The 26,835-nt window shown below is 44.9% G+C and overlaps 7 protein-coding genes across 7 annotated transcripts; 2 read left to right on the forward strand and 5 right to left on the reverse strand.

Annotated features, from left to right (window-relative positions):
• Window positions 1-3,945: 3,945 nt before the first annotated feature.
• LOC128300254 (mismatch repair endonuclease PMS2) lies at window positions 3,946-7,075 on the forward strand. Its single transcript, XM_053036257.1, has 4 exons — window positions 3,946-4,144; window positions 4,213-4,372; window positions 4,438-6,857; window positions 6,921-7,075. The coding sequence occupies exons 1-4, from the start codon at window positions 4,040-4,042 to the stop codon at window positions 7,041-7,043; spliced, it is 2,808 nt and encodes a 935-aa protein (XP_052892217.1). The 5' UTR covers window positions 3,946-4,039; the 3' UTR covers window positions 7,044-7,075.
• LOC128303974 (glutamate-rich WD repeat-containing protein 1) lies at window positions 7,063-8,669 on the reverse strand. Its single transcript, XM_053041082.1, has 2 exons — window positions 7,576-8,669; window positions 7,063-7,499 (listed from the first exon to the last, which is right to left on the reverse strand). The coding sequence occupies exons 1-2, from the start codon at window positions 8,588-8,590 to the stop codon at window positions 7,138-7,140; spliced, it is 1,377 nt and encodes a 458-aa protein (XP_052897042.1). The 5' UTR covers window positions 8,591-8,669; the 3' UTR covers window positions 7,063-7,137.
• A 485-nt stretch (window positions 8,670-9,154) lies between these two features.
• LOC128304563 (uncharacterized) lies at window positions 9,155-13,376 on the reverse strand. The gene is made up of 3 exons (XM_053041761.1): window positions 13,298-13,376; window positions 11,653-11,897; window positions 9,155-9,703 (listed from the first exon to the last, which is right to left on the reverse strand). Exons 1-3 carry the CDS (start codon window positions 13,374-13,376, stop codon window positions 9,155-9,157), a joined length of 873 nt encoding a protein of 290 aa, XP_052897721.1.
• Window positions 13,377-14,713: 1,337 nt separating this feature from the next.
• LOC128304153 (sarcosine dehydrogenase, mitochondrial) lies at window positions 14,714-18,490 on the reverse strand. The gene is made up of 7 exons (XM_053041302.1): window positions 18,334-18,490; window positions 16,455-17,704; window positions 16,188-16,385; window positions 15,979-16,121; window positions 15,709-15,814; window positions 15,048-15,638; window positions 14,714-14,974 (listed from the first exon to the last, which is right to left on the reverse strand). The coding sequence occupies exons 1-7, from the start codon at window positions 18,488-18,490 to the stop codon at window positions 14,714-14,716; spliced, it is 2,706 nt and encodes a 901-aa protein (XP_052897262.1).
• Window positions 18,491-19,392: 902 nt separating this feature from the next.
• LOC128302435 (tubulin alpha-8 chain-like) lies at window positions 19,393-20,953 on the forward strand. The gene is made up of 2 exons (XM_053039256.1): window positions 19,393-19,464; window positions 19,533-20,953. Exons 1-2 carry the CDS (start codon window positions 19,462-19,464, stop codon window positions 20,877-20,879), a joined length of 1,350 nt encoding a protein of 449 aa, XP_052895216.1. The 5' UTR covers window positions 19,393-19,461; the 3' UTR covers window positions 20,880-20,953.
• Window positions 20,954-21,060: 107 nt separating this feature from the next.
• LOC128302436 (cytochrome b5) lies at window positions 21,061-24,488 on the reverse strand. The gene is made up of 3 exons (XM_053039257.1): window positions 24,286-24,488; window positions 22,385-22,578; window positions 21,061-22,297 (listed from the first exon to the last, which is right to left on the reverse strand). The coding sequence occupies exons 1-3, from the start codon at window positions 24,397-24,399 to the stop codon at window positions 22,219-22,221; spliced, it is 387 nt and encodes a 128-aa protein (XP_052895217.1). The 5' UTR covers window positions 24,400-24,488; the 3' UTR covers window positions 21,061-22,218.
• Window positions 24,489-25,867: 1,379 nt separating this feature from the next.
• LOC128301565 (nucleoside diphosphate kinase) lies at window positions 25,868-26,725 on the reverse strand. Its single transcript, XM_053038120.1, has 2 exons — window positions 26,513-26,725; window positions 25,868-26,360 (listed from the first exon to the last, which is right to left on the reverse strand). The coding sequence occupies exons 1-2, from the start codon at window positions 26,684-26,686 to the stop codon at window positions 26,028-26,030; spliced, it is 507 nt and encodes a 168-aa protein (XP_052894080.1). The 5' UTR covers window positions 26,687-26,725; the 3' UTR covers window positions 25,868-26,027.
• Window positions 26,726-26,835: the final 110 nt, after the last annotated feature.

A 26,835-nucleotide genomic window follows, 5' to 3' on the forward strand; every position in this document is an offset into this window, starting at 1 on the left:
AATAAGCGAAAAACGAAGAAAATAGCAACACTTAATAACGACATATGAGAGGATGGTAAAGGTATTAGGCAACCAACTAGAACGGAAGGATTTTATAAAACATGAAATAATAATACGAAAAAAGGGAATAAAAAACGGTAAGCGTATCAATACGAACGTTGTAGACAGTGAACACGAAGTAGAAAACGAGAAATAACAAAGTAAAATTAGAAAGAAGACGAAATAAGAGAACAAAACGTTATGGAAGAAACACAAAACACAACACATGAGCTAATGAAAAAGGAATGAACAGAAGATAAAAAATCCCAATTACAAAAAAGAAGCAAAACAAAACGCACACTCACAGACATAAACGAGCATTATTTAATGTTTTATACAAGCATGTGGTGATTTTATCTGGATCGGTGATTGTATGTTAGGTCGGGTGCTCTTCTCAAGTACGCGTGCGTACTTATGTGTATGTGTGTGCGAGTGCATCTGTGAGTGTATGGGTACATTTTGAGTGTGTTTAGTAACTGTTTTTCATGTATGCTTTTTCGGAAACGATGGTAAGTTGATATGAGCGAAGCGAAAAGGCATTGTATCCTTGATGATACGCTTACAAAACGTGCTTTTGTTCTGTTTTGTCTCGTTTCCATGTTTCCTGTTTTACGGTGGACCACGAAGTTGTTGTGTTTGTGTGCGAGTGCGCAGAAAGTGAAAGAGAAAGAGAACAGGTTTAACCTAATCCAAAACTTTTATTTTTCTAATCCCGAGATCCGCTCGGCCGTAGGAACTCTGGACGTAGTGAAACGCGGTAGAATTGCAATAAAGAGAAACCAAGCGTTAGCCGGGTGGGTTTGGTGGTAGTGTTTTGTAAAAATATATTTAACAAAAAACCAGAGTAGAAACAAAAGAGAACTATTTGCATCGCTGCAGTGAATCGATAACATTCACGCTCCAAGAAGCAGTGCAAGAACAATGCAAACAGGCACAAATATGGGCGTGCTGGGTCACTCTCGATTCAAGAGAAAGAGGAAACAGAACCGTGGACAGTGTTTTCAACTTTCCACTGAGTAATTGAGCATGAGCTAATATTTAACGCATCAACAACAAAAACCCGATGGAAAACTACTATTACAGCACCAAGAGTAAAAACCGTAGCTACTTAACTAGACTAATTGCATACTTGTTGAAATGGGGCAGTTTATTCTTAACTCGTTTGGTGGAGTAGAGAAAACATAGCTTAACTTTCTGTTAGAGATACGTTTTGTTTTGTTATTTTTTGATTTATTTACCTGTTTCCGTTGTGACAATTTAGCTATTGACGCATTCGATGTGCAGATGAGTGCTGCTTTTCCTCCCGAGTGTTTGCAGCAGGGAGGGAAAGTATTTTATTTATAAAACAAAACACACAAAACCCCAGGAAAAGATTACATAACATAGTAGTAGTGAACGTAATCGTAAGGTAACTGGTCACATTTAAATAACAGCAGAAAGCAACCACGGAACCTACACGAAACAATAGAAAAGGTACTCAAAAGCTCAGTTGGTGAAACGCACGAGTGGGTGCAATCATATCATCGTTGTTACGCTGCCTAGAGGGCTAACAAATTTGTAGCTGAAACAAGTAGGCTACGTTGCTGTGTTGCATTGCAATATTCTAAACCCGTTTGCTCCTGCGTTAATGCAATGCCAACTAATGTTAAGCTGGTGTTAGTACAGCGCATTCCCGAACCTTCCCGAATGCTGATCACAGTAGCAGTGTTTTTTGGCCTTCTGTTTCTACTGTACCTAACCTTCTAATGAGCAATCATTTTCATGCCAGAACAACGAACAAATTGAATAAGGAAAGAAAATAACCTTGCAAAACAAATTCTCTCTATACAAATTTCCTATTTCATGGTGGCCACGTGGCGCACAAACTTGTAGCTTTTTTCCTTTTTCCCGCCTGTTTGGAAAAAGGGTGATTTTCCCACATGCAACGTGCGGGAAAGTATGTCACAGCCCCTCGGGGTCCTCATTCCAGCACAACAAAAAACAAATTTATGCAACGACTGTTTGACGTTATGCTTCATACTTTTCTTCGTTCGTTTACGCTTTCCTATTGTTCCACACATTTGGTAGATCTTCCTTTTCACCTGGACTGTCTGAAGCCATATGTTTTGTTTCATTTTGCAATTTATACCGTAGTGATAACAAGTAAGGAAGTAAGTGAACAGAACAAAAAAAACATTTAAATTAATAACAAATAAATCGCAAACGTGAGGTAAATGTATAGCAGGGGCCGACAGAGCAAACAAAGAAAACACACACACACCTACACTACAACAATATAGGAATGATAAACAAACGAATATGTTAAAACAAACCAAGTGGCGAACAAGCAAAGAGGCACACTATGCGTAGTACAGTGCAAACATGATGAAGCTAGTTTATCATAGTAATTCTTTAAACACTTGAAAATACTAAACTATTTTAAAGGAACATTCGGAATCGGAAAGCGCGGATATTTGAGCAACCGTTTTCCCCCGATTCCTTCATATATGCATGAGAAACACGCCGAAACACACTTACACACACTCATACTGAAACACTACCACACTCAGATGCAGGCGGCAGCGACACACATAATAGGTTCCCTTTAGCCATTATAATAAAATAAAATCGTAGCTTATACAAAATGGAGCCAGTTTGCGAAGCAGGGAGAGAAGGATGCGAAAGATAAGTGTAACACGGTAGTAAACGAACAATTTTTAGAGCAAAACAAAAAAAAACATGATGAAAAATGAACATAAGTGAGAAGCAAATTAAACAAATCGTAAGTTAATCTAGTTAAAACTGGAACCAATCAGCATAGTGCAACCGTAACGAAACGAAAATCACTTATATAAAAAGCAGCAAAATTTAGCAGTGCAGCGAAGGGGAAGTCACTGATGGGAGAAGGTGACGCGGACGGTGTAGCACGCGCCTGGACAACCGGGCACGAGTAGTAAAAGGGAGAACATTGTGCACGAACCAAAAAAAAACAACAACACTCACTTAGCAAAAAACACTCGTAAACACTAAACCACTCCACCAACCCGGTAAGCCGTATATCCTTCGTATCAACCAACATCAACAGAACGTGCAACAATGTTGCCTCATCCACTAACTCTCTCGCCAGCTTGTCCATTACGGTCAGGTACGGGTTAGCGATATCAAGAAGTAAACTAAGTAACACAGTAAAGCATTATAACAAACCCAACACTAAAGAATCTTACGAAAATGATCTAGCAACCAACAGAAAAAAAACAATCACACAAAGCGAGAGACAACAAACAACAAAACAAAACAAAAATGCAACAATAAAACAAGAAATAAAATTACACACTAAACAATCACACACGTTCACCTTCAAAGGAAATCTTAAAACCAAAAAAACACACTCGTACCATACTATCACACCTTTACAACATATAACTCCATTTAAATGATAAAGAACGAATCAAACGATAACAAAATTTGTCAAGCTGCATATAATTTATCGCTAGCAAAAAAAGGGGGTATCGTGGAGAAGATGGATTATTGATCACGATCAGGAAACAAAATGCAAAGGCAGAAGAGAAGAAAAAACAAGGAAACAAAACAAAAAAAGCAGTAATTAACAGATAAGCAGAGCCGATTCCGAAACAAAAGAACAGGTGGATAGAAATGGAGGAAGAAATTAAGTGAAAAAATAAAAAAATATTCGAAAATACTGTGACAAGTTTATTTTCTTCACATTTTTTAATTTATCATCTTGATTTGAGACGGTTCGATGGCGATATCTTATTAAAATCATAAAGAAGCATTTATTTAACTACATTACATCGAACACGTGCTCACGCCAACGGTAACGATTTTTTTGACAGCTCAACATTAGCGGTGTAAACGATGCTTTACAAAGCGCGCGCACCATTTATGATGTTTACATGTTTACGTCGCACCGGTATCGATGGTGTGCAGAAGATTTTAAGTGTTTTTGTAAGGTTTTTATTTTATATCCTGATTTTATGTGCTTAGTTCGTAAAACACCAACATGTCCGAAGAAATGGAACCCCCGATGCTGCCGGCAACAACAGCGCAATCCAGCAAAATAAACGCTATCGACAAGGAGACGGTCCATCGCATATGTTCCGGGCAGGTAAGATGGTGATTAGTTTAAAATGCACCTACTGCATTGTAATAACCCCCGTTTCGGTCGTCCTACAGGTAGTATTAAACTTAGCTATAGCGGTAAAGGAGTTGGTTGAAAACTCGCTGGATGCCGGCGCCTCGCTTATCGAGGTGAAACTGCGCGCTTGTGGTGCCGAGTTGCTGGAAGTGTCCGACAACGGTAGCGGTGTGGAGGAGAAAAATTTTGAAGGATTAAGTACGTAAGGCCTCCAATTTACAGATGGAATGGTGAATAACTACAGCTTCCTTGTATCGTTTAAGCGGCCAAATACCATACCTCCAAGCTGAAGGAATTTACCGACCTAGAATCAATCGAGACGTTTGGTTTTCGGGGCGAAGCGCTCAGTTCACTGTGTGCGCTTTCGGATATGATAATTACGACGCGCCACAGTACGGCACAGCACGCCACCAAGATAACGCTCAATCACGAAGGGCGAATTAAAACCCGTACGCCCTGTGCTCGACCGATCGGTACGACGGTCAGTCTGACGAATCTGTTCGCCACGCTGCCGGTAAGAAAGAAAGAATTTCAGCGCAACATCAAACGAGAATTTCTTCGCATGTGTCAGATACTGCAGGCCTACTGTCTCGTGTCGGTTGGCGTACGCATCATCTGCACCAACTACACGGCGAAGGGGGCTAAATCAGTCATAATGAGTACGCAGGGCTCGATGCAAGTGCTGGACAATGTAACAGCCCTGTTTGGTACGAAACAGACGGCAGAGCTGATGAAACTCGTACCCTGCATCGGTAGCAATGGTAAAATACAGGATCTTAACTCGAGTGACTTTGAGGATAGCCTATCGTTGACACAGGAGGAAGTGGACAAGTTCAATCTATCTCGGTACACGATCGATGGATACATTTCCAGCTGTGCGCATGGATCGGGCCGCAGCAGCAAGGATCGACAGTTTTTCTTCATCAATTCCAGACCCTGCGAACCGAAGCAGATCAGCAAGCTAATCAACGATGCGTACCATCGGTACAACGTTCATCAGCATCCGTTCGTGTACCTGAATCTCATGCTGGACCGTTCGGAGGTGGACGTAAATTTGACCCCCGACAAGCGCCAGGTGCTGGTGAACAACGAAAAGATCCTAATGCTAGCGATAAGAAAATCGATCCGGAAAACGTTCGACGGCGTACCGTCCTCTTTTAAAATGCAAAATCACAATCTAAGCGATTCGAGCCGGTTGCTTAACATATCGCTTCCATCCGGAAAGGAACCGGACGCAAGCAACGATGATGATGATGATGAGGATGAGCAGGAAGATTTTCTCGATGTAAGTTCAAACACAGACAAATGCACGGCCGGTGATATGCTCTTCACTTTCCAAGCACCGAAAGCAAATGCTTCCCACACTGTTGCCGCTGGTGGAGGTATGAAACGGAAAAGAACCTCCACCGGCAATGGTGGATTACAGAAAATGATAGATTTTTTAAACATCACTAAAGCTACCCAAAAAACCGCCAATAGTAGTGTTACGGATAGTTCATTCGATGAGGAAGAGATGCGTACGACTAAACAGGTGAAACGCGAAGAAAACCCGTACGATTTGACCATCCTCAGGGAACCGTTCAACATGGAAGAGGTTGAAAATGATGCTAAGGACACGGTTAAAATCATACGCTGTACAAACAGCCAGCAGCCGGCTGATGGGCTTGAAATTCCAACCAAGCACAGTGCGAATGCACCGGTTGCATCTTCCTCTCAGGAATCTGTCACCGATTTAATATCCTTGATGAGTTGCCAACAGGAAGGTACCGATTCGGTCGACTCGTTATCGCAATCCAGTGCCACAACTACTCCGTCCGATGGCGTGGAAATCAAACGAGAGACTAGCTCCGAATCGTTGCTTTCCCTCAACCAGTTTGCTGCTCCGATCAAGCGAGAATTGAGCGATACCAGCGTAGCATCTACCATTTCCGGCCCAACGATCCTGGTGGACGATGAACTATCCGATGGCGAAGACGATATGCGACACCGCAATTCGCAGCAACTGTCCGTCACCTTGGAATCCCTAGAACAGCTTATCGCCCGTGAACAAACGCTACAATCCAGTCGATCCGCTGACCACACCACACTGTCCCGATTGCGATTCAAAAGCAAAATAAACCCAACGAGTAATAAGGCCGCCGAAAGTGAGCTCCAAACCGAGATAACTAAAACCGACTTTGCGACGATGGAAATTGTGGGACAGTTCAATCTCGGCTTCATCATCGTACGGCTCGGGGACGATCTGTTTATCGTCGATCAGCACGCCACGGACGAGAAGTACAACTTTGAGGATCTCCAACGTACGACGGTGCTGCAGAACCAACGGTTAGTCGTGCCGCAACCACTCGAACTGACCGCCGTCAACGAGATGGTACTGATCGATAATTTGGACATTTTCGAAATGAATGGTTTCAAGTTCGAGGTGGATGGAGCAGCACCGACAACGAGAAAGGTGCGCCTTATAGCGAAACCGTACAGCCGCAACTGGGAGTTCGGCAAAGAGGATATAGACGAGCTGATCTTCATGCTACAGGACGCACCGAACACGGTCTGTCGGCCGTCACGAGTGCGGGCAATGTTTGCATCCCGTGCCTGCCGGAAATCCGTCATGATTGGAAGGGCTCTATCGGGGCGTGAAATGGAGCGGCTCATTCGGCACATGGGCGAAATTGATCAACCGTGGGTATGTGTACGCCATGACGCGGATCCACTTAAAATACACTAATCTGCTATTTGAATGTTTTAGAACTGTCCGCACGGTCGACCAACGATGCGCCATCTGGTAAATCTAGCGATGATCAGTCAAATCGATCAAATGAAACAAGAGAGTCCTGCCGATGACGATGTGGAGAATAGTGCGTGTGAATAAAAGAAACACAATTCTGTTTGTTTGGCAATATACATCGACACACGCTTCAGTGCCGTGCCCTTTTCAATGTACGCATGTATCTTACGGTTATCCTCTAAACACTTATCGTACGGAAAACGTTGAATCCCGTGTGTGCCGTCGACAGTATTACACCCTTCAGCTGCGGATGCCAGTGCAATTCCTTGATTTCGTTCTGTCCCTGATGTATAAACAGCAGCTGCGGTGGCAGTTCCTTCAGGTTCGGATCATTTTTCGTATCGTCCGTGTCATCCTGCTCCACGGATAGATCCCAAAGTGCGATCTGATCATCGTCACCTCCGGACGCCAATATGGTGGACTCTTTCGGATGCCACTCGACCGTTGTTATGTGATCGGTGTGATGTTTGAATGTGGCCACCGGTGTTTTCGACTGGAATTGTCGCAAATCCCAGATTTGCAGCACACCATCATCGCCACCTGAAGGATGAGGAGAGAAAAGAAATAAACTGCCTGAGCATCAACATAATAAAAAAGGGACCCCGGTTTAACATACCGCTTGCAATCAGTGGTTCATTGCGGTTCCAGCTGATGACGTTCACATCACTCTCGTGTGCTTTCTCAGCCGTAAGCATGCACGCTTTCGATGGAGCTGCCCGACAGTCCCAGATCCGGATCGACTTATCTACCGAGCACGAAGCAAGCACGTTCGCTTCGTTGGGACTCCACTGAATGTCCTCGACCGAGTCCGTATGACCCACCAGTGGTCGCTGGTCGACGTTCCACGAACCCTTATCATTTGGTCGCCAGATGTGTATGTCTCGTCCACAGTCGCCCGTCGCCAGCATGCCACGAGTCGTCGTACACCAGTCAATGGCGAAACCTTCCTTCTGGTGGCCGGAAAAGGTAAAGTCCGGTTTCACCCCATCGCCGGTCTTGTTCTGTTGGTAGGACTGTCTCGCTTTGCTATCATCAAGTGCGGCCAGCTGTTCGTTGATGTTGTAAATGTGCACCCGGCCCATCTCGCTCCACGATGCTACGTACTGCGAGTTACCGAACGTGGTCACACGCAGCCGATTTACGCATCCGGGATGTTTAATCATCACGCTGCTCAGAACGGGCGTTTGATCCTCACCCACGTCCTCGTCATCGCTCACTTCCTCTTCATCCGATTCACCACCATCGGACGGTTTGGACGTTCTGGTAAGATTGGACATCTTCATCACGATCACGCTGTTGACGTGCGTACGAGCCGCTTGCGTACCGGCTACAACGTACGCCGTCAGTGGAAACTGTTCCCGATCGTCACCGAGCGGATCGGTCACAATGTCGAAGCTGAGACAGGGTGCACCGGTTTGTGCCTGGTGCAGCATTATGTATGCCGACTCATCGCACACCAGTTCCTCATCGAGGCCCATGACGCCCCCGGGAAGGTAAACCTGTGCTTTGCCACCATTCTCCTGCTGTTCGGTATCGTCCTCATCGTCATCATCGTCGCTCGCATTTTCCAGCTCGGCATCGTCAATGTTTTGGTCCTCGGCTATCTCCATCCGTTCGTCTGCTTCCGACATGGTGAGTACCGACACTATTATTTTACTTTTTCACAGGAAAAATCGACGCCCGGCAGCAAACGCGACTACACGCGACACGGTGCTGTAAACAAATGCCCATGTGCTTGCGCTTTGACAGTTGAACGCCTGCTTGTTGACAGCTCGGCAGTACAGGGTTGTAGCTTCAATTTTCAAACCAATTGAGCCACGTGTAGGCAGCACGTGTATTACAATAGGTGCATCATTTTTATGTTTTCCTATTTCTAAAGTTTTGTAAAATTGTTAAATTAGCTCTTACTTAAATGCTTCGAAAGTTATGATTTTGTTTTCTTTATATTAATTTAATAACAAACTCCTAAAACAGTATCCATAATAACGAAGGAAACCACTTTTATTTTAGGTGCCACGTGCTAAAGCATTTATTTCGTTTAAAAACATAAAATTTGCGTGTAATAGGATACGATTTAATACTTTGGTTTTGAGAGTAGATAGTCAGAATTGCTTTTGAGAGTTCCCTTTGGTATAAATACTATAAGTACAGAGTAAGGTGTATTCTTCGCTTCCCAGTCCCAAACGCGTTGTGCGTCAATCACTGCCAATCGAGGCCATATGCTGCCGGTGGTACGTTCCGGACATTCCAATAACTCCAGCACCAGCATGGCAACCATCGTTATGCATCGGTACGCCGCCGGCCGTTGGGTAGTGATGGGGATGTTGATGGTGATCCTGCTGCTGCATAACCACCGAATGCTGCTGACGGTGCTGATGAGGCTCCTGGTGAAGCGTAGCAGATCTAGCCCCCATTCCCAACGGATCACCAAACGCGCCATAATCGTTCACACCCTCCAGGCTGGCCGTAGAGCCGACAAAGTTTTCCGAGAATCCCACCAAACCGTTCGAGGCTGGCGCGATGGTTAGTGATTTGATATTCTCCGACATCACGGCACCGGTGGTGACATCGTTTTGATGATAGTCGAGCCACTTCGGCTGCTGTGGATCGGTGGAACATGTGGATTGACCGACATTCGGCGGTGTTGCTATGAACGACGACGTTGACTGGGGTGTTGTTGTCTGCTGGTGTTTCGTTTTGGCCGTCTCGTGTGGTTGAACTTGTTGGAAGATGAAAGGCCATGCCTTGAACAAGAAGAAGAGAGAACAAGAATGTAGAACGTTTGCGTTGCGTATTTAATCTATGGTGGGAATGGAGAATATATTCGGCCGACTAGAGGTTTTTTTTTTAATAAGGAAACATTATGAAGGGTCCTTTAAATGTGGCTGTCAAAATCATAGCTAAATATGCGGTAGGTAATATGATACTTTCGTCAAGTACGTACCAAACCGTCGATCAAATGACCGCCGAGCACAACCAAAACATCTGTACAGATAATATAAACATCGGGTGTTGCCCAATGCACCGGTACCGGAAACGATTGTGTTCCAAAGTGGCAGATGACATTCCAGTGAGCACAGTATTTATCAGAATTTTATCAGGATTTATTAGAAGTTTCTAGCACAGAATAGGAGCATGAAGATCGCGTCTTCTTGAATCTATTGAGGGTAATTTTTGTCACTTGAAACATAATTTTAAGGAATCGGCTCCCAAAAAATTCATGAATCTTCAGAGAAGTAACTTATCGAATCCCTCAAGACCTTAAGCGAAATAACAGTTCCATTCATGGGTGGATGATTCGCGAATCTTTAAGGATTCGTGGATCTTTGGAATAGAGATTCCGATTCATGAATCTGAATCAGATTTACCCAACACTAGTTAGTTAGTCTTGCGTCAAAATCAAGGTCCAGCGCAAGATGCCAAAGCAATGCATAGCACAAGAGCTCTTGAAGAACCATTTCCGTTGCGGACTTTCTCGTACAAATCATCGTGGGCGATGAATAGAATACACTAACATAAACGATCCCATAAACAATCAAATGTTACCATAATCCTATAATCACATCCTTCCACATCCGCTAATCGCTTGCGCCGTTGCCGTAGCAACGCCACACGCCATTAAAATGCGTTCAAGAGCCCTTATTACCATCCTTCGATCGTTTCCGCAATCCGGCATGAGACAACGCATGTTTACACGAAGGCGCACAAAGTGTTTGTTTGGATATCGCTTTTCAGCGGTCCCGTAAACAAGACGTTTTGTTAAACAATTAAACGCCTCTGTGAGGTCCGTTCGTCCACCGGAGACGGATGGGCCTGGAAAGGATTGTGATCTTCTATGCGCATGATGCATGAATTGTGGTGGAAAATCGACCGAGCGAAGAACGGTCTCATCGCATTGCAACAGGCATCCAATAGCAGCCGGCATTCGTCATTAAAATGCACGTCAAAGCATCACATTTCCAAATGTAAGCGGCTTCGAAAACGCGTGTGAGTGCGTTGAGTGCTGCTGCTCATCATATCGTACTGGCTGCCTGCCATCCTGTCATATGTGGATGAGATTTTTTTTTCGATCGCTTTCCACGCTTTTACACCTTCTTTCGCTCCTTTCCGCCAATGGTCTGGAGGCAATTATGTGCGTTTTTGGGTGGGTTTTCCGTTCACTTACGTTCGGAATTTTCCACGACATACGAACACATCGCACGGATGCGAAGGCTGCCCTTACTAATGAGTCACTTTCATCTTTTCCCCGGCCTACTATTCCCATCCCGCTGGCTAAGGGGAGAATAGCCATAAAAACCATATCCCATCGCCTATTTGTTCATCTCTAATGACTTGTAAACATCACATTTCCGAGATGAAAAGTTATAGCACTCGATCGATTGCGACCGGCTTCGGTGTGCGGGATCTGGGAACGGCGGCCGGAGCGGCGCGGAGCAAAAGAAAATATGCGCTCGTACCATTACCAGTACGTGCGGTGCCTATCAGGAAGCGGACCCAGCCAACCTCTGTACGGTATCGGTTGAAATGATCCACCTGGCAGTCAGAGGGTGGAATTGGTTTGTGTGCGCGCACGTACGATCGTTCGTTGTCGTCAATTTTCCCAAGCCAGCTCTTTGCGTTGTATCGCTAAATTTACCTTGCCTTATAGACTTGTAACCTACTGGATGACGTTAGGGTGAGCTGGGTGGCTTACCGTTTTGGGTGGTTGCGCCAGGTTGGTGGAAAAGTCTTCCACCGACTGGCCGTCCAGTGTGGCCGCCAGGTAGGTGATGTAGTTCTTGGCCAGCCGGAGCGTGTCCAGCTTGGAGAGTTTGGTGTCCGCCGGTACCCAGGGGATGTTTCGCTTCAGGTTGAAGAACGCCTTCGACAGTACCCGCATGCGTGCCCGTTCGCGTGCATTGGCTGCGTTTCGTTGGATCGGTGTTCCCGGTTTATCGTCTGCACCAGGACGCGCAGCGGAAACGAGAAAACGGTAGAACAGTTTTTGTAGATGACCGATTGGTTTTGATTTTTATTTTATATACATTTTAAACAGATCGTGGACAAATTGTACTGATAGAAATTCTTTACCCATCAGATGGCGAAGAAAATGGGTTAATCTAATTGTGGACCTCTACCTGAGGACGATTTTATATGATTTTATTAACAAATCCTGACACAATTAAGTTGCGATCTTATATTCGTTTCATTTCGATGTAACGAACCTCCTGTGCATGCCGTAAAGAAGATGACTAATCTCAGCTTAGTCTTAATAATTCCTTTTACTTCGGAACATTCAGAGATTGGTTTTAATTAGGGTGAACACTTTGCACTGAATATTCCTAACTGTATTTTATTTATGCTCACCACACCATTGTCAATATTTAATTCTTGTTTACATTCCGCAATCTGCAACATTGTATAGCCAATCTACAACTTTTATTGTCAATGGTGTTGGGCTCTTAACCTGATCATATGTGATCTTAACTTCTGAAGTAGAGTAGTTCAGGGCATGAGGATCTTTTTTGAATCCGGTTCTGTCGTGGACAGATCGCAGCTACCAATGCACCACCGGACTGATTGATCTACGCAGTAGAATTCATAAAACTGAATCATTATTGTTGTAAGGTCTTGTATCACAGATCATTACCTATGATCGTCCTATTTGAACTACTTTCTTCAATATTAAAGAAAGTAAGTTAAGTAATAGTTTGGGTTTTAATGAAGCAAATTAATATTATTTTTTCCAAAATTTACAACTTGCAACATCTACGTCGCATGTTTTGCTTTTTGCGGGCTAGGTTTTGCAACTAAATAACTTTTTATTAAACTTAAGTAAATAGCAATGATTACCAATTTGACAATATCAAGAGCTGTAATTTGTATATATACACTTTTTCTTTTAAATTAAAAATCTAATTATAAATTTTCAATTAATAGCCAAATGTTTAATTAACTTATAGGCCTCAGTCGTATGGTTTTGATAGCTGAAATGATTAGTTTTTATTGGTAAAAGAAATTACAACACAGAACAAAAAGGCTTTCGAATTGGGATACTGTTGTTACTGTAAAGTTAAATCAAGGATAAGTGTAGTTTCTTTTAGGGTTTATTCACCGTCAAATGGATTTCACATTGATTAATACTAATTTCCGCATTGTTTCCACATGTGACATACAGTAAACTACAGAAATAAAGCATTTTTAACACAAGCAGCACGAACTTTCCGGAACTTATCCTCTTAATCTTTGAAAGTTGAAGCTGTTATCATAAAGAAAAGTACTTTTTACACTTTCTATAGTAGTTAAATGTGACACAATTTCACGTATAACACCATTCTACTAGCAGGATGATAAATTACCATTAGAGCTGAGATCATCATCAAACCCATCTTCGAGTAGATCAAACTTAGGCGAGGGAGCTTTTTTCCGTTTCGGCATTTTTGTATCGTACGTTTGTTTGGCACTTTCATAAAACGGTTCACTTCTCCATTAAAACCGATCACATAACAGCTACAAATTTTGAGCGTTTAGCACACTTTATCGGCACGAACTGTATATAGCATAACTTTTAGTCCCCCTTATCACTGGGTTCGTTTTCTTTCGATTTAAATTTTCTCTACTAAAATCACTTGTAAGATACACCGTACGGATAAGCGATCGTCATCACCCACTGTCGATGGAAATAGGCTCAACACGAATGGTAAACGTACAAAAGACCAAACCACAATGATCCTCTTGTTCTAGATCGAATATTTCCACAACAGCAAAACCACGCCCACTCATTTATGCTCACTTGCATGTGTGATCTGTAGATATGCAAATACAGTATGCTGCTGTGAAGCAGGGACAGTTAGAAATTTTCCCATTTTTCCTGCTTTGCTTTGGTATTTTCCTTTATCTTTGTCGTTCTCCTTTGTTTAACTATAATTTGCTATTCTTTGTAATTAATATTATTTTCACGCGATCATATAGATCGGCTTTGTAAATAGTGAGATATTTTGTTATTATTTATTAAACACAATGGTTTAACAAAAATTAGTTACTTAAATGACTCAAACCCCTCGTATGACTCCCCTGACTCGTCTAGAGTCCTCTTAAAATAAATCTTCTGTGAAAAACAATAAAAATGTGTTAATACGTGAAAACTCCTCACGTAAAAACTCCACAAACTGGAAGCAAGGCAAGAAAAACAGTCAAGTGAAACAATACGCCACACATTCCCTTACGCATCGTCACCGTGTCGCGTGTCGTCATGAAACGAGCTGTAAAATTTTATGACAAATTACGAACAATTTATTACTCTCGTCCCACGGAGAATCGAGGATCACTCAATGGTGCAAGTATGCGTGTGTGTGTCTTAACCGATTTTCCAATGCTTTGCGGTCCATCACCTCATTGACAGTTTCTGTTCGTCCTTTTTTCCCCATTCTCCGTGCTACACCACCAGGATCCTGTTACTTTCTTCGGGTTAGATCGAGAACCCTCGATCGCAAGTGTCGGACAACGGCAACGCAGAAAAGAGAGATTGCGTGAGGATCGGATAACATTCCCACCAAACACGATCATTGCGTGTAGCCTGGCTTGTGGTTGAGCGTTTCACGCGTTCAAGTGGGGTGAAAGCGATGACCATAAATTATGCAAGCGTCAGCGAACGTAACCGTACTAGCTAGCCTGGACCCTATAAATCCTTTCGAAATCCTTCCGAAAATTTGAGCCGGATGTCATCACAGTGGGAGTTAGCGGGTTACTGGCAGTTACTGGCTAAGGGAGATTATTTATTTGTATATTCCAAGCAACCGTTCACCTTTCGGGTCGAACGGACTTCTCAGATGGCAGTCGGCATCGTACAGCTTGCCCATCACCTCGATCTGGTAGCGGCCCGATTGCAGAAACTGGCTAGTGATCGGGCTGCCATCGGTACGCTGCACGTACGCCTGACCGATCGGTTTCTGGAGCGTGTACCCGTACTCGCCACGGCGCAGATGTCCAACGATCTCTCCATCGCGATAAACCGCTTCCAAGCCCCAGATCGGTACCTTGTACAGTAGTACACAATTGTAAAAGCATTTCAATACGCTCCCACAAACGCAAAAAAGGGTTCTGCCATACCTGATCACGAACGGTGAAAAACGCCAACCGTCGATTGACGCCATTTTCGCGCTGCCGATCCACCACCTCCTTACCCTGGTACTCGCCATTTTTCCGACACACAAAGCCCAAGTTTGCCTCCATCGGTGTATCGTCCGAGCGTAGATCGAATCCCCACAGATGGTAGCCCTTCTCGCTGCTCAACGAGTACAGTGCCCGGTAGCCCGCGTTCCGCAGACTCTCCTTATAGCCCGCCTTCATCAGTGCGTTATACACATCGTTACAGCTTTCCTCCGGGATGTGCAGCTCATAGCCCAGCTCACCGACAAAGCTCACCCGCAGCACCCGCACAGTGCAGCTGTAGTGTGGATTGATCTTGATCGTCAGTATGGCGGTGGAGTTCAACGGTAGCAGCTGTTCATTTGCCAGATCAAAATCGGTAACCTTCTGTAGAATGTCGCGGCTTTTCGGTCCCTGCAGGGATAACACACCCAACTCCTCGGTGTGATCGCTCACGACCGCACGGAACGCTTTCTCCTGAATGGCGGACAGTATGTGACATTTGGTGTGGTAAGCGGAAGCGCCACCAGCCACGATGTAGTACCCACGACCCTGTAGGAAAATGTGAGAAGCTCGCTTAATGTATCTCCCAAGATTTCAGGAACTCCAAGCCAGAACTCACCTTGAAAATGGGATCATGCAGTCCACCCAATCCCGACTCCACGATGCTAACCGTCACATCGCCCTCCACACCGCCTTGTTTGTTCAGTGCGCAGGTGTAGACCGTCCTGTGAGATAGAAGAGTCGTTCACATGAATCTTGGATAGTGTGGATAGGAGTCGACTATCCGAGGAATTTCCGGAGAGATTCATGAATCTTTGAGGTTCTTCGAGGATTCACGATTATTTGGAATAGAGATTCAGAGTCACCCAACACTAGTTAGAAGCCTTACTTGTTGATTGGTTTGTCCAAGTTGGCGGTGAAGATCCACTCCGCAGCTTCCTTAGCCTGACTTCCAGTGAGGAACAGTTTGCTAAAGTAGCTCAGATTGAACAGAGCAGCATCATGTCGACAGGTGAGCGCTTCCTCTCCGATCTGTAACGTAAAAACATCATGTCCATGAAACACAAGTATGAAACACCCGGAATCACAGTGGCTTACCAGGTCGTGATGCTCGGAGAATCCGAACCGGTAGTCTCCCTTGAGTGCTTCCTCGTAGTGTGTGTTCGCGTTCTTGGGATAGTCGTAATACCCGTACCAATCGTACGGTTGCACTACAACCGTTTCATCCGGCAGGAAGTACCCGGGACGTTCCCATCCGTGTCGCTCCTCCATAACTGCGCCATATTGTATCATTTGCTAGAACGGACATACAACACCGTCATCACATGCGTCTTCAACACTTGGTCACCTCCCAATTTGCCCTACCTTGTGGAATGGATCGACGGTAAAGTTGCGTCCGGCGAGCGGTTCATCGTGGGGAAATACAATGCTATAGTTTTTGGCGTACGCCTCGTGGCTTCGCTCCGTCGCCCAGTTCAGTGCCTTCTTCTGCTTCGGCGTAAAGCGACGCACATCGTACGCAAACATGTGCCGATCGGGACGCTCGTTAATGATCCACTTTGCCAGCTGTTCGGCACATCCGCCACCGAGCATCATGCCGGCGGAATTAAAGCCCACGCTGTGGAACAATCCGCTCACCGTCGGATCCGGACCCATCAGTGGCTTATGATCGGGCGTAAATGATTCCGGGCCACAGATCGTGCTCTTGATGCCGGCATTTCCAAACGCTGGACAAAGCTTTACCGCACCCTGTATGTGCGTATCGAACACCGAGTAGTCGAGATCGTACAGCCCGAAATGGAAGTCACCCGGCACACGGTTGAGCAGGATCGGATTGTTCTCGTACCCACCCATGCAGATCGATTTGCCCTGGATGCGGAAGTACAGCGAGAAATCGTGATCCCGCACGTTCGGTAACATCTGGTGGATCGTGTCCATCGTTTCCGACACGACGTACGCGTGTTTCATGGGAATCAGCGGCAAAAACACACCGAGAGGTTCGATCAGATCGCGACCCCACACACCTGTCGCATTCACCACAGTGTTCGTCCGGATAGTGCCCTTGTTCGTCATCACACCACGCACATCCTTCATGCCGAGCAGATTCTCACCGGAAATGATCTGCGTCACGGTACAGTCCTCGATCACGCGTCCTCCGTTCGCGGTGGCTCCCCTCGTCAGGGCCGTACACATCATGGCCGGATCGACGAGCCCATCACCGGGTGAGTAGAGCGCACCGGTAAACGAGCTTGGATCTAGCGCGGGAAATACCTTCTGTGCCTCCTCCGGTCCGATGATGTGTGACTCGATTCCGAAGCACTTGCCCAACGTGGCCAGTCGGCTGTACTCGTCCAACCGTTCCGGTGAGTGTGAAATGAACAGTCCACCATTGTTGATCCAGCCCGAATTGTGTCCCGTTTCCTCCTCGAGGCTCATCAGTAGATCGCGCGTTGCCCCTAGCAACCGGATCTCGACGTCGTTCGGCCGAAGACGCCATACCAACCCAGCCGTATGCCACGTTGTGCCGGCCGTTAGTTTGGATTTTTCCAGCAATACCGCGCGAACGCCACGTTTCGCCAGCTGGTACAGTGCATTACATCCAGCCGAACCGCCACCTGGTGGGAAAAGCACGCAGTTTGACAATTAGTACACAACGCGAACAGGTACAAGTGGATTGTAAACAAAGGAAACCGCCGCTGAAAAGAAACCTGCAAACACACGCATGGATGATCGTACCGGATTGATAAGTGCCGCCCTGAACTTTGACCAACCATGATCGTTTACATCGTTTCGTGTACGTTGCACCTACTTGTACTGGATGTAGTTCATGCAAGCCAACCTCTCCTCCGGAACATAAGCCGACGTCAATCGAAAATCGCACTGGATCAGCAATCGTCGACGGATTGATCGCTACAGCCAAAAGGTCACAATGTTATCGACCATTGTGTCTTGCGAGCTGCTCCCTCGAAGGGGGGTCCGGGATGCAAAAGACTGAGCAGCTGAATGAGCTGGTGTTTCTGTTTTTGTTTCGCCCCCCGTTAGCCCAACATGCTCGTCGTTTTGCGGAGCTTCTCTTTAGTGTTGAAAAAATTATCAAATTCCCAAGCGGAGTACGGCTTAATCTCACTTGAACTAGATTGGTAGCGGTGTAACAAACAGCTCAAATCGAATCTCAGATGTTTACCACGTAAAGTTTTAGTGATCTTTAGCGATCATATAAGTTATATAAGAAACAAATACTAACCTATAATTACTACATCAGCACTTTCGGGAAAGGGACTCTCGGTCGCATATTTTCGGCTTGCGGTTCCGATGGCTGCGGCCGAGATGGCACCACGTTGATCACCTCCGAAAAGATGATTTTTAAATTTTGCAACCGTTTGCGTCCTCAATCTTAACATTTTTAAACCAGTTACACTGCGATTTAGCTAAGTTTTTATACAAACTGCACAACTTCCCTTTTAGCAGTCTTTTTGTACTGTAAATCTTACTAGATTCTGTTCACTTTTGATTTATGTTTCGACTGGTCCGCACCAGACACAGCGAAACACTGATTGTTGGCTCGTTGCGGAAGACTTAAACCCGTAGGTTTGTTTTAAATCAGCAATGGGAAAATTGTGCTATTGATAACAACACATTTCGTTGGCAATCTGCTTGGTCAGACGGGGAGCAAATTTCGACGTAAAGAACAGGAAGGATGCGCAATGTTGTGTGCTGATTACGGGCTGTGTTCCATCAGCTGGGGAAGGAAGCTTGAATGGTTTAAATGTTGGGAAAAAAATCCATCGATGATAATCCACCCGACCGTCCGGGAAGGTTATCCCGATGTCAGCTCAACCGTATCAAGGCATTTTCCCAAGTTTTACAATGGTACCTGTATAAGATGAGCTACTTTATTGAAGCGAACAATGTTGTTTGCATGAAAAACCATAGCAATTATAGCTAAAGTTCCTTATTAATTGTTAAGTTCTTCATTATAGCTTCACGCCATGTACATCAATCTCGCATATGTTACTTACATGATATTACGAATGCACTTTTAGTAACAGGATTACAATAATTTATCAAACTGCCAAATATTTCGACAACAGAATGAGAAAAGACACCAAACCCTTTAATTGTTGTTACCAATGGAAAAGTATGAGTGCTGTATAGAACGTAACGATTACTAACAAAGCACTACTAACCCTTATCCATCGGTTAGTATGAGTTGTATCGTATCCATTATTTGAATATATTTCTCACACCATTGTACGTGCGCCGCTACTCCGATCTGTAGCTACACGCTGCGCATCAGTCGTGTGTCCGTCATTGTCCTTTGCAGATCGTTTATCTTTTATCGTTTCGTTTGCTGTGAGCGTCCTGTTGTAAAATGGTGCGTGCGTGAGTTGACCACAGTGGATGTGGCCCCATAATTGAATCGTTTTTCTTTCTCCTACCCAGCGTGAGGTAATTTCGATCCAGGTAGGACAGGCCGGGTGCCAGATCGGGAATGCTTGCTGGCAACTGTTCACCACCGAGCACGGCGTACAGCCGGACGGTATGATGGCTCCGAACCAACCGGTTGAGGAAAACATGGCCGCCTTCTTCCAAGACACACGCTCCGGACGTGTGGTGCCCCGTAGCATTTTTATCGATCTGGAAGAATCCGTCATAGACGACATCCGGAACAGCTCGTACAAACAGCTCTACCATCCGGAATACATGATAATGGGCAAGGAGGATGCGGCGAACAATTTCGCCCGGGGACACTATACCGTGGGCAAGCAATTAATCGAGCGGGTCTCGAACACGATACGTAAGCTGTCGGAGCAGTGCGGTGGCTTGCAGGGTTTCCTTTTGTTTCATTCGTTCGGTGGTGGAACCGGGTCCGGGTTTACCTCGCTGCTGCTCGAACAGATCGCGATGGACTTCGGCAAGCAGTGCAAGCTACAGTTTGCGGTGTATCCGTCACCAAAAATTTCGACCGCTGTAGTTGAACCATACAACGCGGTACTGTGTACGCACGGGACTATGAACTCGGCCGACTGTTGCTTCATCATGGACAACGAGGCAACGTACGAGATCTGCTCCAAGACGCTGCAGATCGATCGACCTCACTATACCGATCTGAACGCGCTAGTCGCGCAAGTAGTTTCGTCGGCGACCGCTTCATTACGCTTCAAGGGTACGATGAACGTCGATCTGAACGAATTCCAAACGAATCTGGTGCCCTACCCGAGGGTGCACTATCCGCTCGTTTCGTACGCCCCACTCGTATCGGCCTCGAAGGCTTCGCACGAGAGCAGCTCGGTGGCGGAAATAACGAACGCCTGCTTTACCGCGGAAAACACGATGGTCAAGTGTGATCCACGCCATGGGAAGTACATGGCGTGCTGTATGCTGTTCCGGGGTGATGTCGTACCGAAGGATACGAACGAAGCGGTGGCAGCAATCAAGACCAAGCGGCACATCAACTTTGTCGATTGGTGTCCAACCGGGTTTAAGATCGGCATTAACCAGCAAGCCCCATCGGTACTGCCGGGAAGTGAGCTGGCCAGACCTAAGCGGGCGGTATGTATGCTCTCAAACTCGACCGCCATCTCGGAGGCGTGGGCTCGGCTGAACCATAAGTACGATCTGATGTACAAGAAGCGTGCATTCGTACACTGGTACGTGGGTGAGGGCATGGAGGAGGGCGAATTTACCGAAGCACGCGACGATCTTGCCTGTCTTGAGCGGGACTATGAGGAAGTTGCTGGTGATACGGTCGGAACGGATGAAGAGTATAATGAAGGTGATGAGTTTTAGATTTTGCACGTGCTGAAGTCACAGAAAAGAGGGAAAGAAAGATTTTTAATAATAAAACGTGGTTTTGCAGTAAATATTTAATTGTATCAGTAGAAACTTTGTTGGCTATACTCACAATCATGCACAGCTCCGGTCATCGATAGTCATTTTCAGTGCAAACAAACCAATATTCATATCCGTATCGTATGTGTATAAATTTTCGTTTTATTGCGTTACGTTCGCCCCATTTTACTAGACACATAGAAAAGATTTACAAAAAAGCTTCATCGTTAAAATAAAAAAAACACAGCATTAAACCTTTCCCATAGTTGAAATAATAAAACAAACCGTATGCCGTGACATTAGTGTGATCGTGATCGTGGAAGGATAGGCACCCTTACACCCAACGTTACATTTTAACAGTAAAAACATTTAACCTAACATGTATAATGTTTACGGAACAATTCACGCACTAGAGTAGTAAAAAGTACCGATGAATGCACACCCGCCTATCGCTACACTTGGCCACTTTTCTGCTACAAAACAAAAACAAAACGAATTTCCGCCAAAACGAGCATTTGCGTTTGGATTGTTAGCGTTCTCTAGCAATGTAAAGGTAATCGCAAATAACAATATTCTTGTTTTAATGCCGATGGCTCTCTCTATACCTGGTTTACTTCGCCGCTCGTTCCTTCTCTTTGTATGTAAGGCAGTCGATGAAACTTTGGTATCCTACTTTTCATAGAAAAAAAGAGGTACATTATCTACCGATCGTAAGGAATATCGGATTTTCCTTTCGATTGCGAACTTATATGCTGATTCATAATCACCGCACAACTCACGTTGCGCGACCGAACACGATCGTCGCTCGATCGGTTGTATGGATGGTTTCCGTTCAAAATTGGCTCACAGATTTGAATAGTTTTGATAGTATGTTTTATAGTGAAATTAATTACGCTTCTAAATATGCTTGGCCTTTGTTTAGATTTTTTACCCAGTTTTTTTGTTGGTTCCTTGTTCTGAAATGCTACTATGTACTCTGAATCCTCACTGAAGGGATGTTCCTCAAAAGGCTAGTTTGTTCTTCCTCAAATTGTTGCAGTATTGCGATTCCTAAGTGAAACTATCATAAGAGCTGTGTGTGCATGACTTACATTTCTTCTCTGGCATTTTTCTTTTGCTTTCCAACACATCCAACTCGCAACAGCATCAGAAGTAGCCCTCGTGTTGTTTTGGAATGAACAATCCTCTATTTCCAGTTCCCAGATGGTATTTTCTGCTTTTTCTTCCTCTACTTTGTGTCACACGATTCATTCAACTTTCATCCACTTAATATGTACTTGGAAATGTAGCTACCCTCTTACTGGGTGAAGTAGAACCGATAGAGAATGGTTGCGAGGAGGCCCAGGATAAGTGGCACTATCCATTGCTTCAGTTGACTGTAATTTAAAAAAATATATAAGTCGTTAATAGTAATATGTTTTTTTTTCTTTCGCAAATCAAACAAACAAAAGCTAATTACTCACTTATCATCCTGTTGCTCTGATTTCCAGTCCGGTTCTTTCTTTACTGGGATTTGTTTGCGTTCGGAAGCGATCAGTTCGCCCACCTTAAACTTCTTCATCATTTCGCGGGCATCGCTGCTGTGGCCTACATCTTCGAATGCTTCTGTCGCTTCCTTGCCAGCCTGTTCTAGCAACACTTCCTCTCCACCAGGATGCTACAATTAAGGACAAAAGGGGTCCATTTTAGGATACACGGGGGGTCGGAAAAAATGCTCTACTGCCCTAAGCACATCACGAACTTTATCTATTTAAAATAAGAACAATCATCATGCTCCCGGGTATCTCCTCTTTTGGCGATGCGGTTTCAGTGATTGCACTAGCAAAGTTTGTCGAATCATGGTGACAACACTTCTTTATCTTATCGTACACACAGGTTAACATCGTATATGGGTATAACGATGGAAATTTCTACACCCTTGAACGTACATGACAAACCAGATAAATGCTTGAAGACACACGTGAAATATAAGGATTTAATATAACATCCTATCACGGCGAAGTTAAATTTCATCACATGAACATGACGATGTCGATAAATGCAAGGAACATACATATTTTCTTCGAACCTCCGTTCGATTGCACAGCGTCTGTTAACCTTGTACCCTATGAAACATGAGCTAGAACAGCTGTTTTGCAGAGAAGTTATACGCGAGGCATATGCCAAGCGAAACAGCCATTAACGTGTCGAACCCGTAGCGTTATACTCAATTGTTCATGTTTTCACGATTCCCGTCAAGGTTAACTTCAGTTTGCGATCGACCTGTACACGCGAAGCGCAATTACCGTGGCAAGTGCAATAAGTGAAAACGATGGTGCTATTAAAGATGCTAAACTGGACAGATTTCCAGTACGCCTAATCATCTTCAACCTTACCGCCGCTCGCACACAAATCTCTCCATATAAACTTTCACAACAAATAACCTGCTGCAATACTACTCTTCCTCGACGGCACATAAAAATATTGATAAAGCACTGACTGGTGGCAGTAGATTCATCTATCGTATAAAAAACAGGAATGATAGGGCGTGTGCTTGATGTGTGATCGACAAGATGATCTACAGCGGTGCCTCCATTGTAAATCAAGCAATAAATTCTGTGCCTGTGTAGGGAAACATTAAAATAATCAGCCTTCCGTTAGCGGCCAATCAAAACGTACGCATATTTGACCAAAACTCTCTCCGCCAGTCTGTCATACAACCCCCGATGCTCCTACCGAGGTGGGTCCCTAACCTTGAACTTTGATCATCGAGCATGATTTGCAAATATCGTCTCCATCGATGGTTAAAGATGATATGCAAGAAAAAATACGCCACCTACTAACCACTTCTAATGTAGCGCTTCACTGAAACGACTCCTGAATGTCCACGAGTCGAGATCTTGCCCGGTGCAAACTGTACCACCCTTGCCTCTGCTTGTGTTTGCATTGCAAATAGACGGCCCTAACGGCCGCATGCGGTGGAAAAGCTGTTTCGGGCGATTCACCATGATCCAGCGTCTTCTCGGTTACGCAATTCGCGGACCGATTTCTCTCCGCTAACGAGATGACAACAACAATGCCTCAGGCCTGGCGTTACGGTTGCCCAGTTCATTAACTTATCTTGCATGTTCACAGACCGGATGGTGCATTAATGCACGATTATCTATCTAACACTCGTGGCACCCGTCATCTGTACCCATTGCGCTGACGAATGTGACGCACTAGAGACTTCTATTCAAGGTTCCACCCGGAAGCATCACCTCTTCTTCTACTTCTAAACCCAAACCCTCCTGTCCTAGGCCGCTCTGTTGTGTGGTGGTTCAGCACTCTGCGTGCCTGTGCCTGTGCCTGGGCTGTAGTGAAACTTCTCGTCGTCGGAATTTACCTCGTTCAGGAACTCCGTCACGTCGAAGATATCGTTGTGAATCACGATCCAGGTCGATTTGTTGGTGTTGTGGGATTTCACCTCCGCCAGCGAGTAGGTTTTCACTTCCGACATGGTGTTGTTGCACTGATAATGTAGAAGGATGACGGTACTTGCACTGTTTTTGGAAGAGCGACCGAAATACGCGTTCGTCCCGTTTGGGTTTCTTGTGACGTTTAAATGGCTTTTGAGCTGGCCTTTCGTGGAAGTGTTGTGTTGGGAAAGATGGGACAGGAAACTGTCAATAGTGTTCACATTCGCGTACGTTTATAGCCCGGTGTACATAAGTTCAGTTGGAATTGAGACACGTGTTGGATGGCTTCATCCATATCCATTTCTGGTTCGGATTATGATGCACTTCACGATAAAACTGTTGTGAAAAAGTTTGCTTAGATCTTGCGATATGAAAATGCTACAATTGGTGCTGTGTGCTATGCAAATGCAACATCGAATGAATGTTTTCTTCTATGTATAAAGGGCTCATATCTGAACACGATTGAAGGTACACCTCGTCGACTTTCCAGCTGTGGGTAAAATGTTCTAATTTTAATATTATCTGGAAAAAGAAAACTACTTGTAGATACTTTTGTTATCGGTTAAGCCATGTACGACATTCTAATTTTTAATGATAAGTAAACATCCACACGCAGTTGCAATTGCAGCATTACTTCTCCCTTTCGATGCCGGCAGCCGGCATTTCTATTCCGTCCACCAGCGTCCATCCTACCGCTATTCTGACTTTCGTTTTAAACGCTTAAACAATTGTTGATTAATGAATATGCCAATACATCCAAAATAAAGTATTCTCTCTTGCGCAGTTTGCACACCATCGATGCATTCAAAGCTGTTTCGATTCAGAACAATTGCAGGATTACTTCTCCTTTTCGATGCAACAGCCGGCATTTCTATTTCTTCCACCAGCGTCCATCCTACCGCTATTCGGACTTTCGTGCAAAAGTTTTATTAATTGTTGATTAATGAATATGCCAATACATCCAGAATAAAGTATTCTTTCTTGCGCAATTTGCACACCATCGATGCATTCAAAGCTGCATCGATTCAACACTTTCCGCATCGGATCGTGTTTTGTCGCATCGAAATTGACCCCCTGTGTAAATAATAACTGTTCGCATCCAGCCGGCGTTGGTTATAATGCATCCCTTTATTGTTATCGATTCTTTCCCTCCTTTCTGTTGATGATTGTTTTTTAGACACTATTGATCGCTTTTCGATTACAATACAGCACGCACATTTGTAATCATGCAATCAAGTGGCGAAGGATGACCACGTAAGCAAAGCTATGTGCTTAATTGCTTTGTCGCAGAACACTTCGTTCGGCTGGACAACGATCGGAGAAAGGTTATCTTCCACTTCACCCCAAACGCCTTTCGGTGGTGCATCTCCTGTCAAGGTCAAACATGTAATCCGGACAAAGGTTTCACGGTTATAGTATGTATTTTTCCCATTCGTGTTTCCTTTGCCAGGCGCACTTTAAAAGCAAATTGAGTACGTAACATATAATTGAGTAAACGATAACACGGAATTCACGGTTCTAGCATTTATTTTTCCCATTTGTGTTCCCTTTGCCAGGAGCACTTTAAAAGCAAATTGAGTACGTAACATATAATTGTGTAAACGATAAAACGGAATACAGTAAATGCTCGTTTCTTGCCGCCATACACCTATATATTCCTACTAAATGCCTATTCGTAAACCCATCCTTCGGCGGCTGGCGTCCACGACACAAGTTCTTCGTCCTTGAACCACAGGGCGATTTCCTTGTTGGCCGATTCGACGGCGTCCGATCCGTGGATGATGTTGCGGCCTACCTGGACGCACAGATCACCACGGATGGTACCAGGCTCGGAGTCGGCCGGGTTGGTGGCTCCCAGCATCTTGCGACCGGTCTTGACGGCGTTCAGGCCTTCGAAGACCATTGGCACCACCGGGCCGGAGCTCATGTACGTGACGAGTCCGGGGAAGAAGGGACGCGCCGACAGATCGGCGTAGTGCTTCTCAAGCAAATCCTTCGATGGCTGTGGTGAAGAAAGATCAATATTACCAATTACTCTAAAGCTAATACGGTCAAAGAGCACATTTTTGCACTGCACACTTCTAGGTTATGGCCACGCGGCGCTGGACCGAAATGGGGACCGGCGCAGTTCGGGACAAACTTTTCGCTACTTACCCACATGAACTTCATCGCGACGAGCTTGAAGCCCTTGGCTTCAAACCGCTGGATGATGGTGCCGACGAGCCCACGCTGGACTCCGTCCGGCTTGATCATGATGAAAGTACGTTCTTTGTTAGCAGCCATCGCGGACGAGAACAACGAGAAAAATGCGAGAAGTGAAGCGATCATACAAAAAGCTCGCACTTTATAATCGCGGAACAGAATGGGGGAACTAAAAATAGCCTGACAGCATTGTTGTCAAAGCTTGCCCACTCACCTGACAGCTGTTCTCTGTCGACCTTGACCGCGCAAATTTTGAAAAATATTTCAATTTTTTC

This window comes from Anopheles moucheti, chromosome 3 (assembly GCF_943734755.1).
Source record: "Anopheles moucheti chromosome 3, idAnoMoucSN_F20_07, whole genome shotgun sequence".
Classification (NCBI taxonomy): Eukaryota; Metazoa; Arthropoda; class Insecta; order Diptera; family Culicidae; genus Anopheles; species Anopheles moucheti.

What these genes read in the sequence shown, in the direction of transcription:
- LOC128300254 (XM_053036257.1), top strand. Translation starts at nt 4,040, where the DNA reads ATGTCCGAAGAAATGGAACCCCCGATGCTGCCGGCAACAACAGCGCAA. An exon ending in ATCGCATATGTTCCGGGCAG is followed by an intron (nt 4,145 to 4,212) that starts GTAAGATGGTGA and finishes GTCGTCCTACAG; the next exon opens with GTAGTATTAAACTTAGCTAT. An exon ending in GAAAAATTTTGAAGGATTAA is followed by an intron (nt 4,373 to 4,437) that starts GTACGTAAGGCC and finishes GTATCGTTTAAG; the next exon opens with CGGCCAAATACCATACCTCC.
- LOC128303974 (XM_053041082.1), bottom strand. Translation starts at nt 8,590, where the DNA reads ATGTCGGAAGCAGACGAACGGATGGAGATAGCCGAGGACCAAAACATT. An exon ending in TGAACCACTGATTGCAAGCG is followed by an intron (nt 7,500 to 7,575) that starts GTATGTTAAACC and finishes CTCATCCTTCAG; the next exon opens with GTGGCGATGATGGTGTGCTG.
- LOC128304563 (XM_053041761.1), bottom strand. Translation starts at nt 13,376, where the DNA reads ATGCCGAAACGGAAAAAAGCTCCCTCGCCTAAGTTTGATCTACTCGAA. An exon ending in TGATGATCTCAGCTCTAATG is followed by an intron (nt 11,898 to 13,297) that starts GTAATTTATCAT and finishes GTCCTGGTGCAG; the next exon opens with ACGATAAACCGGGAACACCG. An exon ending in TGGCGCAACCACCCAAAACG is followed by an intron (nt 9,704 to 11,652) that starts GTAAGCCACCCA and finishes TTCTTGTTCAAG; the next exon opens with GCATGGCCTTTCATCTTCCA.
- LOC128302436 (XM_053039257.1), bottom strand. Translation starts at nt 24,399, where the DNA reads ATGTCGGAAGTGAAAACCTACTCGCTGGCGGAGGTGAAATCCCACAAC. An exon ending in TGACGGAGTTCCTGAACGAG is followed by an intron (nt 22,579 to 24,285) that starts GTAAATTCCGAC and finishes CCTTAATTGTAG; the next exon opens with CATCCTGGTGGAGAGGAAGT. An exon ending in TCAGAGCAACAGGATGATAA is followed by an intron (nt 22,298 to 22,384) that starts GTGAGTAATTAG and finishes TTTAAATTACAG; the next exon opens with TCAACTGAAGCAATGGATAG.
- LOC128304153 (XM_053041302.1), bottom strand. Translation starts at nt 18,490, where the DNA reads ATGTTAAGATTGAGGACGCAAACGGTTGCAAAATTTAAAAATCATCTT. An exon ending in TCTCCGAGCATCACGACCTG is followed by an intron (nt 16,122 to 16,187) that starts GTAAGCCACTGT and finishes TTTACGTTACAG; the next exon opens with ATCGGAGAGGAAGCGCTCAC. An exon ending in TTTTCACCGTTCGTGATCAG is followed by an intron (nt 14,975 to 15,047) that starts GTATGGCAGAAC and finishes CTACTGTACAAG; the next exon opens with GTACCGATCTGGGGCTTGGA.
- LOC128301565 (XM_053038120.1), bottom strand. Translation starts at nt 26,686, where the DNA reads ATGATCGCTTCACTTCTCGCATTTTTCTCGTTGTTCTCGTCCGCGATG. An exon ending in TCGCGATGAAGTTCATGTGG is followed by an intron (nt 26,361 to 26,512) that starts GTAAGTAGCGAA and finishes TCTTCACCACAG; the next exon opens with CCATCGAAGGATTTGCTTGA.